We start from the raw sequence: 13,431 nt of genomic DNA, 5'->3' as shown, positions 1-13,431 counted from the left end.
AAAGTGTGTCACCAACATGAAAAGTTTGGAAAGCTCTGCTCTTGTCAGAGGTCTGAGCTGATCGCTAGCTTGTAGATCACTTTTGAAATCAGGCTGCAGCTTGGCCCTGCCCCACTTGAAACAGAGGTTGGAAACCATGGGGGCAAGAAACCCCAGATTGGTATGGCCCCACAGAAGCACAGGACCCCCTAAACCCCAGTTCAGAGAGCTGATTCACAATGCCATGACTCATTGGCAGAGAAAACCATCCCGGGTTTCAAGAGAATTAGCAGGGTGGTATTCCCCTCATCCTCCCACACAGGTTATTAATCAGGGTGGCCAAAGCAGTTCCTGCGCCAAAACCAGGCCGAATTGGATACAGGAAAGGGCTAGTAGCTATCAGACAATGATTGCTGCCATCTTCTGGGCTCCAAGGCTTTTTGAGGACACGTCTGGGAATCACTCCCCAAAATTGGCATCTGGGCGGATTTTTGCCAAATCAGCAAAGTGTCTGGGCAAATCCGGACATATGATAAGCGGAGTAATTTTTAACAAACGGTGCCTTAAAAATCCCCCCAAAGCCTCAAAATGTAAATGGTGTTCCCAAAAGCAGCTCAGCAACTTTGACCAAGAACAAAACCAAACCTCTGTCCGGATTTTCACATTTGGGAACCTTAATTATATGGAGCGGGTGGGGTGTGATCTTGTGGCTTCCTTCTAACGCTGAGATTTGACATGCCATTTTTCAACGTGACATCTAAAAACCACCCTCCCATGCTGCTCACATTTCCTCCTGTACATACACAGAAGCATCACTTCCTCTCCCTACTTGCTTTAACTAAAACCACACTATTTCCCTAGCTGACCCATCCTATATTAATATATTTGCTTCCATCTCACATACTTACCTCATTCCTGCCATTGGTATTGCATCTTTCCTCCACAGAGCTCAAGGCAGTATGTAAGGCTGTGATAGTGATTCACCCAGTCACCAATGTGTCTTAAAAATATACAGTGGCACCCAGCAAGACGAATGCCTCAGAAGACGAAAAACTCGCTAGACGAAAGGGTTTTTCGTTTTCTGAGGTGATTCGCAAGACGGATTTTCCAAAGGGCTTGCTTCGCTAGACGAAACAGCCCTGCCTCTCCTGTCATGGCGACGGTCACTGCACGCACGCACGCTCGCTTCCCCGCTCCTCCGGCTCCCTCCCACCTTCCGGCCGACCTTCCGGCTGCCTCGCGCCGCTGCCCACCGCCCTCGCGCGCTCCTCTGAGAGCCGCTGCCGCCAGCAGCCAGCGTTGCAGCCGGAGTCGTGCTCCTGAGCCCCGCCGCCCTCCAGCAGCCGCGTTGCACGGTGGCCACAATGCGCGGTTGAGTCCGAGCTATTGGCTGTGGCAGCTGTCCTGCTTCTCCCCGCCCCTCCCCACCGTTGTCAGTGTTTAAATGCAGTGGTGCTTTGCAAGACGAAAAACTCGCTCAACGAAAGAACTCGCGGAACGAATTAATTTCGTATTGCGAGGCACCACTGTATATTAAAAATTACACACACACACACACACACATTTTTCAATATCACCTGTTCATGCACCTTTCCTTTTTCTGTCAGAGTTACTGTCTTGTGTGAAGCATCTTCCTGAGTAGAAAACCCATGTTGGTTGCCTGGTTTGTGTCAACACTGGAAAAGGACTTTTGGTTTCTTGTTGTTGGCATGTGTCTGCTTCCAGAGACAAAGGAGTGTGTCTCTTGGGTGTGTGTGTGTGAAGCTAAACTGCTGGAGAATCACAGCGCCTGCTGAGACCTGTAACTCATACCCGCTGCCTCTTGTGTTGTTTTTGCTGCGTTAGCAGCACTGAAGTGATTTCCCCGGGGCTCGAGCCTGCCTGGGCAGTGTGCCTGGAGGTCCTGGGCTGCTCAGACGACAAGACCTCCCTTCTCAGCCTGGCTGACGTGGTCCAAATGAAAGCAGAGCCACACGTTTGGCACCAGCTTGGCTGTAGGTGTTGCCGGAAGGAGGCGTACAAGACGCCATCCAACCATCTTAGTGTTAGTTTCTGTTTGCCACTGAGCAGCTGCTTTTGGAGTCACAAGACTCTGTTTACATTCCAGGGATTCCAGGCTATTGGAAGTCTCACGGGAGAAGGGAGACGGGATGTGACGTTAGTGGTGTCCTCTTTACAATGTAGCCCAAACCTCTCGTCTCTTCCCTGTGCTGGGACCTCTGCTGAAGAATGTGCCTTGGAGCCTCATCAAAGGCTCAGGTCATTAAACACGTCGGGAGGCGATTCTGAAGGCTCGGCTAGGAGGAAGATGAGGCTTTAACAGCTTGGCCGAGCGCAGATTCCGACACTTAGGGCCTCCACTCTGGATTTATGTAGGGTCTACTACTCCCTTAGCCTTTTCCTCTCCCAAAAGATGTCCCACAAGACAGTGGGCACGGATTTTTGCTTCCAAAGCCTTTCTCACAAATGACGATAGCCGCAAGGCAGCAGAGATTTAGGATCAGAGTTTTCCTTCTCCTAGAGGGGCCACCTTCCCTGGTTGATGAGCCCCATCTGTCGCTCATTTCTCTCAACAACATGTGCAGTCACTGTCTTCTTGACCGCTGGACCCACGATTGGTCTCGTTCCCTCAATCCGCCGGAGCCTGTTTTCGCAGGCAGGGGATAGACAAGTCCCTAACCCATCAATGGTTTAAGACTGCCCTCACCTGATTTAGCCACCCACTCAAAGCTGTTTTCCTGATGTGGTCACTGTCGCATGCTCATAGCTTCTAGGTGCCACTGGTGAGAGCTCTCAAGTGCAGGGTAGGAACCAAAGGTGAACGAACAATGTTTCCCCTAACACCCAAACTTTGAAGGCAAAGAAAGTTGCAAAGAAACGAGAGGTCCCTGAGTTAGTTCCTTATTAAATTACTTTTTATTATCTGCATAGAAGATTAAAATGGAAAATAAAAATTCATCTCCATTGGCCTAGCATTAAAAAAGAAGGAGCAGAGAAGTGGTTTATTATTTGTAAGAAGGTCACTTTGCTTGGAGGGTGCTGGAATGTGTTTTCCCGGAGGATTCAGCAGCTGTTTGGCACGTGGCGATTCAGGGGTAGCCTGTAAAGTGCGGAAGGCACGAGAACTCTGCTACAAAGTGCATTAATTTAAAAACAAAACAGAACACCCCCCCACACCCTTTCTTATCGCTTTTAGAATCAAAATGTCCACTAATGTTTCGTCTCCCTAGGAGTCCAAGTCCGACAAGTCTTAGGTGTATCAAATGCTTGCTGCACCCAAAGCAGCCAGGTATTTTGTCTGCAGAGGCCGGAAAGAGACAGAAATGAAAGGATTGGCTCCAGGTGGCAGCGGCAGATCGGCACAAGGAAGCCACTGCCTCCTTCCCACCTTTCTCTGTCGGAAATGTGATCCACAGCTGATGTCTCCAGAGCCCAGGTGATCCCTGATGGGGAAAGGAGTTGTGTGACTAGCCAGGGCCTTCCTTTGCTCCAAAGCCTGCCTCTGTTCTTTTCCCAGCTGTCCTCTGGCCTGCCCCCTTAAGGGCTGTGGTCTGCCCTCTGCAGGGAGAGGTCATTTGCAAAGGGAGGCCTGCAACTTCTGCTGGTATTCCTCCCGGCGGACGCAGCGAGGACAGAAGCTGGAATTCGCCTGGCAGCTGCTGTGGAAGACAGTCTTGCACACCTGGCACCTGTTGGGAAAAGAGGAGGTTAATCGCCGAAGCAATTCATGCAAACTGTAAGGGAGGGGAAAGAAGTACAGACAGACCACTGAAGTGAGGGCGGGGTAGAGAACTCCCCTTGTCAAGGGCCGCATTCCCTCAAGCAGAATCTGTTGGGGGCCACATCCCACAGATGTGGGCAGGGCTGAAGTCAGTGGTGGGGCCAGTCATTCCCCCACCCTCACCTTCTGACACCCAGTTTTTCTTCTCTTCTCTCTTTCTTCCTCCACAACTAGCAAGCTGCCAAGGGAGGCACAGGTCAACAGAGCTCTGAACCGATCGCTTGCAGGTTTTTTAAACAAAATTATGCTTAGTTAAACATGTTAAATTAACTTAATCGGAAAGCTTGCAATTACCAGATAGGATTTAAATACGTAATGTGATGAATTAATATGTTTAAAGTTGAATGGTTAAGAAATATGTTAAGTGATTACGTTAAATTTTTAAGAGTTTAGGTTAGGGTTAGGGTTAGGGTTAGGGAAAACCGTTAAAATGATATACGCTGAAATTCAACCAGGGGGATACGAGGAAGTCACTTAACAATGTTACGAAGATCGGTTTATTTACGGTGCAGATGTATGTTTGTCTGTTTATTTGTTTGTTTTTAAAAAAATTCTGGAAAATTATAATTTTTTTTGAAAAAAGCAAAAACAAAAATATGCTTAGGACTGCCAGCTACCACCCTCTCCATCCCCTGTCTCGTCACCCCTTTTCAAATCACCATGCTGGGCTTGTTCAAAAACCTCTCTGTGAATTGTGTGATCTGTTCAGTTCAGAACAAACTTCCACGCTTCCATTTGGCTTTTGGAAGAACCATCCCCCCCAGTTTGCAGCCAGCACGCAGCACAGCCCTCGGACTTATTTTTCTCTTTTCCTCTGCTCAAAAGCAGACTGGTAACTTTGTGCCCCTGCGGCTGAGCGGCTACGCAAGAGGAAGTGACCCCAGGCTGCCACCTGTGCAGGACAGCGGTTCAGGAAGGGCCTGCTCCTCCTCGGAGCTATTGTCAGGAGAGCTCCAGGCACATCCTGCCTCCCCGGGTAAATAGCCTGATTCGGGCGACAGGAAACTGCATCAGCTCAGCAAGCAGGCACTCTTCCTGCCTCAGCACAAAGCCAGCGAGCAGAGGGCGGCAATCTTCAGTGAACCAGGCCTGCCGACGGCTCTCTTGTCTGCGCTGCTCTGATGCTGCAGCCTTGTGAGATTGAGCTGGGGTGCGGGTAAAAGGAAGTCGGGTATTCAAAAGCTACTTTAAAGGAGGAACCGGGGCCTGAATTCCTGTTCAGCGTTCTGACCGTCCCCGCAGAACAGAGATGAGGAAGATGTTTTCTTCCAGAAGTTGTTGGTCCACTGATGGTGAAGGCTGAAGAGAACTGCAGGCCCAACATCATCCTAATGGCCTGTTGTTGTTCTTTAGTCATGTCCGACTCTTCGTGAACCCATGGACCAGAGCACACCAGGCACTCCTGTCTTCCGCTGCCTCCCGCAGTTTGGTCAAACTCATGCTGGTAGCTTCGAGAACACTGTCCAACCATCTCGTCCTCTGTTGTCCCCTTCTCCTTGTGCCCTCCATCTTTCCCAACATCAGGGTCTTTTCCAGTGAGTCTTCTCTTCTCATGAGATGGCCAAAGTATTGGAGCCTCAGCTTCACGATCTGTCCTTCCAGTGAGCACTCAGGGCTGATTTCCTTCAGAATGGATAGATTTGATCTTCTTGCAGTCCATGGGACTCTCAAGAGTCTCCTCCAGCACCATAATTCAAAAGCATCAATTCTTCGGCGATCAGCCTTCTTTATGGTCCAGCTCTCACTTCCATACATCACTACTGGGAAAACCATAGCTTTAACTATACGGGCCTTTGTTGGCAAGGCGATGTCTCTGTTTTTTAAGATGCTGTCTAGGTTTGTCACTGCTTTTCTCCAAAGAAGCAGGCGTCTTATCCTGATGGCTAGAGGTGGCTAAAAAACGGTGGACCTCCTCGCTACTGAAGCATTATCTCCCCCACCCACCCACTGATTTTCAAAAACGCTGCCCTCTTACAATACAGTGGACACTCGGGTTGCGAACGTGATCTGTGCGGGATGTACCTTTGCAACCCGCAGCGGGGCATCTGTGCACGCGCGGGTTGCAATTCGGGGCTACTGCGCATGTGCGACCGCCGAAACCCAGAAGTAACCCGTTCCGGTACTTCCGGGTTTCGGCGGTCCGTAACCCAAAAAACGCAACCTGAAGCGTCTGTAACCCGAGGTATGACTGTAATAGGATTAGAAGGGATGTCATGGAACAGCAGTGTGCCTGAAGACAATATACCGAAAGCATTCCCAATAAATGCCTTGCCAAGCCTTATTCCTCAGCTGCACCTTGGAGGTCTTTAAGCAGAGGCTTGACAACCATATGTCAGGAGTGCTCTGATGGTGTTTCCTGCTTGGCAGGGGGATGGACTCGATGGCCCTTGTGGTCTCTTCCAACTCTATGATTCTATGATTCTACTCCAGGCAATTGCAGGATGATTTTTTTAATATTATTTTATTTATTTATTTATTTACTGAATTTATATACCGCCCTATACCCAGGGGTCTCAGGGCGGTTCACAGAATAAAATCAAGATATAAAACCACAAAATACATAATAATAAAAAATTTAAAAAACCCAATAGCCCCCCCCCCCAAACACATGTTAATCGTGTGTTTATATCTTTTTGGTGTATTTTTAATTTTGCATTATGTATGCTTTTATAATTGGAAGTCGCTTTGGGGCATTTTTGTTGTAAGATATTAATAAATGTAAATAATTAATAAATAATAATAATAGTAATAGGTAAAGGTAAAGGGACCCCTGACGATTAGGTCTAGTCGTGGCCGACTCTGGGGCTGCGGCGCTCATCTCGCTTTATTGCCTGAGGGAGCCGGCGTACAGCTTCCAGGTCATGTGGCCAGCATGACTAAGCCGCTTCTGGCGAACCAGAACAGCGCATGGAAATGCCGTTTTTCCTTCCCGCTGGAGCAGTACCTATTTATCTACTTGCACTTTGATGCGCTTTCGAACTGCTAGGTTGGCAGGAGCAGGGACAGAGCAACGGGAGCTCACCCCATCACGGGGATTCGAACCGCCGACCTTCTGATCAGCAAGTCCTAGGTTCTGTGGTTTAACCCACAGCGCCACCCGCGTCCCAATAATAATAATAACAATACATATTTATAAAGAAATACTTGTCACCTCTCCCCCTCCATTGCAAAATAGGCAGTGTGGCGCAACAGTTAAGAGTGTTGGACTATGGCCTGGGAGACCTGGGTTCGAATCCCCATTCAGCCATGAAGGTCCCTGGGTGACCTTGGGCCAGCCACCGTCTCTCAGCCTGACCAACCCCACAGGGTTGTTGTGAGGGTGAAGTGGGAAGGAGGGGAACCATCTACACCACCTCAAGCTCCTTGGAAGATAAAGGTGGTATAGACACGTGACAAATAAATCAATAAAAATGAACACAACTGCGAAAAACGAATCGCTTCTTTGAAAACTTGACTCCAAAGCCAAGTTGGGGAAGAGAGGAAGAACGCTCACCTGGTCGTCGTGTCAAATTCAAAGGGGAAGATGATGTCGTTCCTGTTGCAGATCTCACAGATGAAGCCCCTCTGGGTGCAAAGGTCGCAATTGTAGACGTGATGGGAGGCAAACTGAATTAAAGACTGGAGGAAGGTCTCAAACACGCCGTCCGCTATCTAGGAACAGAGGAGGGCTATTAGCAGGTGGGGAAGGGTGGTCATAAAAGGGAAACCTTTATCTATGAGGCAGCCGTGAATACAGTGATACCTCGGGTTAAGTACTTAATTTGTTCCGGAGGTCCGTTCTTAACCTGAAACTGTTCTTAACCTGAAGCACCACTTTAGCTAAAGGGGCCTCCTGCTGCCACTGCGCCACCGGAGCACGATTTCTGTTCTCATCCTGAAGCAAAGTTCTTAACCCAAGGTACTATTTCTGGGTTAGCGGAGTCTGTAACCTGAAGCATATGTAACCCGAGGTACCACTGTACAGTGAGGCCAGGTGACCGACTCACACCTGAAGTTCTGACACAGATAACAAAGCATCTGCAACATGCAGGACAAAAGGGAAATTTGGCACATATTGGGGAGAGCACCAATGAGGTTCCATGCGAGCCCTTAAGACCCCAAAGCTGGTTTCGAAGATCTCTTGAGGCAAAGGAATAAAAGCTTACTTCTGAGCATGCTCAGACCAGTTTCCCTGTTTTGGTTCAGCACGCTGCATTCTAACATGTGTAGGTTAAGGGGCGCCAGCCTTGGGCTGGGTCATGGGGGAATCGTGGATAAAGTGGGGTACGTTTTCCCGAGGCAAACCCTCGTTTCAGAAGCTTCCTCTTTCCAGATCTCCTACCTGCCTCAGGTCAGCCACGCTGTATTTATGGGGACATTCCAGGAGGTAGTGCCGGTGATCGAGCCTTCAGAAAGGATACAAAAGAGGAGGAACAGTTTGTTAAGAGCTTTTCTCATCTGCTGCCAAGAGCTGTATAGGAGCCATATAATCCCTATGCTCCTAATTGGCTTGCAAGGACAGGGCAATAGGGAAGGCCACACATTTTCTTGCATGTCTACGGTCAACCTTCTTCGGCTGTTTCCCCCAATCTCATTTCTCTGCATCTCCTGCTTTTACATTTGCCACAGATATAAAAAATGCTGTGGGGAAAAAAAAATGTTGTAAAGTATGTCTGGAATTTGCCATTAGCTCATCAGTGCCATCTAGTGTCGAAAAGGGACACGGGTGGCGCTGTGGCTAAAACCTCAGCGCCTAGGACTTGCCGATCGCATGGTCAGCGGTTCGAATCCCGCGGCGGGGTGCGCTCCCGTCGTTCGGTCCCAGCGCCTGCCAACCTAGCAGTTTGAAAGCACCTCCGGATGCAAGTAGATAAATAGGGACCGCTTAACAGTGGGAAGGTAAATGGTGTTCCGTGTGCTGCGCTGGCTCGCCAGATGCAGCTTGTCACGCTGGCCACGTGACCCAGAAGTGTCTGCGGACAGCGCTGGCTCCCGGCCTCTAGAGTGAGATGAGCGCACAACCCTAGAGTCTGTCAAGACTGGCCCGTACGGGCAGGGGTACCTTTACCTTTTACCTGCCATCTAGTGTCAGATTTGTATAATGCACTTAAAACGTTGTAAAAAAGAAAAGGAAAGGCAAAGGACCCCTGGACGGTTAAGTCCAGTCAAAGGAGACTCTGGGGTTGCGGTGCTCATCTCACTTTTGAGGCCGAGGAAGCCTGCATTTGTTCACAACAGCTTTCCGGGTCATGTGGCCAGCATGACTAAACCGCTTCTGGTGCAATAGAACACCATGACGGAAAACAGAGGGCATTGGAAATGCTGTTTACCTTCCTGCCACAGCGGTACCTATTTATCTACTTGCACTGGCGTGCTTTCGAACTGCTAGGTTGGTTAGAGCTAGGACCCCGTCGCAGGGATTCGAACCGTCGACCTTCTGATCAGCAAGCCCAAGAAGCTCAGTGGTTTAGACCACAGCGCCACCTGCGTCCCCTAGCTGAGTCCAAAGTTTCTAGGCCTCATGGGTTGAAGGACAGATTTTGTATAAGGTACAGCAATCCCCAAATCATATGCCAAGATGCACTGGTGTGCTGTGAAAAGGGCTGAGACATTCCTTGGAAAACTAAACCACTATGTTGGATGAATCCCACCGTCCTGTCCCTGTTGGGAGTAGGGCACCTCCACTGATTCTGCTACACAGAACCTCTTCTCTCTTTGCCAGTTCAGAGGCAGTGAAATCTCTTTTAGGGATTGCCTTGATGCAGCCTGTGCCTTAGCAGACAGAAAGAAGAGGTCCATGACGGGGGAAGGTGAGGCATCAGGAGGCACTGGCAAGGAAGAGGTCTGCCCTTGGTTTTGGAGCCAGTCAATAATATACATTTGTTCAGCGGAAAGCTGAAGCATGCCTCTAATGTTAATCTGGACGCAAAAACTGTGCAGGTATCAAAAGTTTGGGGAAGAACAGTATTGACGGTACAGAATATAGCCTTTTTTTCTTAGTGAGGATTTTCTTTTTTAAAAAAATATCAAAATAGAAATGATACACAGCTCTGCTTATTTCCTCAACAGCAGTATGTTTATGTTGTTCAACAGACATTTAAGCACATTCCAATTAGGTTTTTTTGCAAAAGCATTTTTTAATTTGATGACGGAACGGTGCCCTGAATAAGTAACTTGCAAGAAGCAAATATTTGCAAGCAGCCTCAAGTACACTCCTAAGAATCTTGTTCCTGACAGTAAGAACTTCCTGACAGTAAGAGCTGTTTGACAGTGGAATTTGCTGCCAAGGAGTGTGGTGGAGTCTCCTTCTTTGGAGGTCTTTAAGCAGAGGCTTGACAACCATATGTCAGGAGTGCTCTGATGGTGTTTCCTGCTTGGCAGGGGGTTGGACTCAATGGCCCTTGTGGTCTCTTCCAACTCTATGATTCTATGAACTGAGGACCAACTCCAGCAAAAGAGTCTCTGCCCAAACTCTCATTCTTTCTTTGAAATCGTCACCTGGAGGGTTTATGGAGGGAGCGTTCCTTTTTTGAAATGTACATAAAAAATGAAGCCAAGATCCTCAAGGATCTGCACGGCATTTTCCATGCATGTTAGCTGCCTGCCCTTATCTAGTTAGGAACATGGACAACAGAGAGTGGGTCAAAGGCTTGGGGCCTGGAAGAAAGGGGGGGGGGAGAAGGTGAACCCCCTGCATAGTGAAGCCTCACCTCTTGCTGATCTCTTTCAGGGCTCCACTGCGGCAAAGGACCAGGTAGTCACCAAGGAGTTTCAGCTGCTCCCGGCTCTTGTAGATGTGGCTCATGTGGTCCACATGGTCATAGAGGGTCTCGTTCACTAGCTTCAAGTTGATCAAGGGCTGGCTATGAATTTGGGACAGGAACTTCAGAGCCTGGCGGCAGACCTAAGAGATGGAAACACCTGTAAGTGTCCTAGGCTGGCATCTAGAGAAGCCAGCCAGAGGGGCTGGTTATAATTTCAGGATAGCACCCTGGATATTTCCCCATTATCAGTTCCCTTTATCTTCCTCTCCGCCTTGACAAGCCCAGATTTTTGCAAGTAAAGGTAAAGGTAAAGGGACCCCTGACCATTAGGTCCAGTCGTGGCCGACTCTGGGGTTGCGGTGCTCATCTCGCTTTATTGGCCGAGGGAGCCGGCGTACAGCTTCCGGGTCATGTGGCCAGCAGGACTAAGCCGCTTCTGGCGAACCAGAGCAGCGCACGGAAACGCCGTTTACCTTCTCGCCGGAGTGGTACCTATTTATCTACTTGCACTTTGACGTGCTTTTGAACTGCTAGGTTGGCAGGAGCAGGGACCGAGCAACGGGAGCTCACCCCGTTGCAGGGATTCGAACTGCCGACCTTCTGATTGGCAAGTCTTAGGCTCTGTGGCTTAACCCACAGCACCACCCGCGTCCCTCAGAATCAGGACAAATAAGAAACTGTTATAAGAATTTTAAGGTCTCAAATACAGAATATTCATAAATGCACACATATCTAAATGTATGAACCATGTGTCTGAAATAGTACGGAAGAGCAATCCTGAAGCCATTTTGACTCTCCCAATGATTTCAAATATTCTTCTGCAGTAAGGGAGGCAAATGGGGAAAGCTTTCCCATTGTCTTTTTGCTTGCAAATCCTGTCTTAAGGGCGTCTTTGTGTATGAATAGGGTGAGCCTGTGACCTGGGATTCAGGAACTAAAGTATTAACTATCACAAAAGAATGGCCAGGCTGCCCAGGTAATGCAATCAGTGACCATTATCAGGGTTCCTGGCAGACAGGATTTCTGCTGTAGACCACCTCCTTCTGTGATGTATGTGTGATATTTTAGGGAGGTTGTTGTGGGCTACAGGGTGGGCAATTTCAAAAGTCTATATAAGGGATTGCGCACCATTTTTCAGGGTTCTCCTCCCTCTTGCATGTGGTGAGCGGGGACCCTGCTGCAACAGCTCCTTGAATAAAAATCAGGCTTAGTAGCTACTTTGCTTCTCAATATACTCTGGTTGGCCTCTGTTATTTTCTTCTACCGATAGGGAACCCACTTAAGGACTCTATATGGGCTCCGGAATACCCCATAAAGGAAGCAGTTTTTATTATAACAAAATGAACAATGCACGAGCCACATCAGGAGTCAATCAGAGCACTGTACGCCCCCGCCCGCCTCACCGGGGCTGTTGCCACCCCAGGCCTGTGCCCCCTATCCTCAAGTCGCCCAGACTTACCGGACGCCTGGTGAGATCCCAGTTGTGAATCAGCCGCGAAGGAATCACAGACTCTTCATCCCAGTGGCAGCTGTCGCAATAGTAGAGGCCTGTGAATGCGCAAAGCTTCGGCTTCACGAAGGAAAAGCCAATCTGCCTGGAGCAGCCTGGAAAGAAAAGCAGAAATGGTAATGGCTGCCGGCCACAACAGCGACGTTATATCTCCCCCGTCAGAGTGTCAGGCACTGGACTGAAAGGGGCGAGTTGGAGGAGGAATGGTGGAGGTCACCCCCCACCCCTTCTCCTGAAGCTTTGAGAGGAGAGGAAGACAGTATAGTGGACGCTCAGGTTGCAAATATGATCCGTGCAGGATGCACATTCGCAACCCACAGTGGCGCATCTGTGCACGCGCGGGTTGCGATTCAGTGCTTCTGTGCATGCACAAAGTGCAATTTAGCACTTCTGCGCATGCGCAACTGCCGAAACTCGGAAGTAGCCCGTTCCGGTACTTCCGGGTTTCGGCGGTCGGTAACCCAAAGAAACGCAACCTGAAGTGTCTGTAACCCGAGGTATGACTGTATTGAATTACAACAGTGGTTTGAGGAAGGTCACAGCTCAGAGACAGGTGAACAGAAGAGTTGGGAGGTGTTGGGAGAAGGGAGGGGGGGAGATAGAGCCAGGGGAGACAGAGCCAGAGCAGCCAGCTGACGCGTTATCACTGGATATTATTTCTGACCCCCCCTTCTCCCAGAACTCGACGTTCATTGTGGGTGCAAGAGCAAAGGGCTCAGAGACAATTAGCCCCTGGCGGCCACCGTAAGGGAAAGTGCTGTTGGTAGGAAGGGAGGCTGGAGGAGCTCAGTTGGAGCAACACCGTTAAGGGAGGCAGATTGCATTCCTTGTCTCTTGGTGTGATGACTGAATAAACTCATTAGTAGGAACTCTTTGTTTTTCTCTGCTCCTGGCGGCCACCGGGGAGGGAGAGAATTCCCCGGAGCCTGAAACAGAGGCAGGATGTCTCAGAATACCAGCTGCTCGGAATTGCTAGAATCAGAGAGCGCCGTTGCACTCCTGCTGGGCACCTGGTTGGCCACTGTGGCAACAGATTGCTGGATAAAATGAGCCTTCGGCCTGATCTAGCAGGGCTCTTCTTATGCTAAGGGTTCCTAAGGATGCTACCCCTACATGGATCACTGCCTTGCCGTGGCGAAGGGGCTTGAATAACTCAGAGAAGCTATGAGCTCTGCTGTGCAGGGCCACCCAAGATGGACAGGTCATAGTGGAGAGTTTTGACCAAACGTGATCCACCTGGAGCAGGAACTGGCAAGCCACTCCAGTATCCCTGCCAAGAAAACTCCATGGACAAAGCCTGGTGTGCTCTGGTCCATGGGGTCACAAAGAGTCGGACACGACTAAATGACTAAACAACAACAACAAGGATGCTACAAACTGGCCCTTGGCAATTTTGAGAGTCTTCTGTACAGTGGTAC

The 13,431-nt window shown here is 49.4% G+C and overlaps 1 protein-coding gene across 5 annotated transcripts in view; it reads right to left on the bottom strand.

Annotated features, from left to right (window-relative positions):
- Positions 1–2,872: 2,872 nt before the first annotated feature.
- The window catches only part of PLEKHM1 (pleckstrin homology and RUN domain containing M1), a 42,102-nt gene continuing 31,543 nt past the window's right edge, over positions 2,873–13,431 (bottom strand). For all 5 annotated transcript variants that reach the window (XM_083407513.1, XM_083407512.1, XM_083407514.1 and 2 more), the window contains 5 exons: positions 11,963–12,108; positions 10,450–10,643; positions 8,082–8,145; positions 7,254–7,411; positions 2,873–3,668 (listed from right to left, as the gene is read on the bottom strand). In XM_083407513.1, the coding sequence (XP_083263639.1) occupies positions 3,551–3,668; positions 7,254–7,411; positions 8,082–8,145; positions 10,450–10,643; positions 11,963–12,108 (680 nt within the window). In that variant the 3' untranslated portion in view covers positions 2,873–3,550. The remainder of the gene's footprint in view (positions 3,669–7,253; positions 7,412–8,081; positions 8,146–10,449; positions 10,644–11,962; positions 12,109–13,431) is intronic.

Source organism: Podarcis tiliguerta (assembly GCF_965153285.1).
Source record: "Podarcis tiliguerta genome assembly, chromosome: 13".
Classification (NCBI taxonomy): domain Eukaryota; kingdom Metazoa; phylum Chordata; class Lepidosauria; order Squamata; family Lacertidae; genus Podarcis; species Podarcis tiliguerta.
The sequence above is the reverse complement of the archived record's forward strand: the minus strand, read 5'-3'. Positions and strand labels throughout refer to the sequence as shown.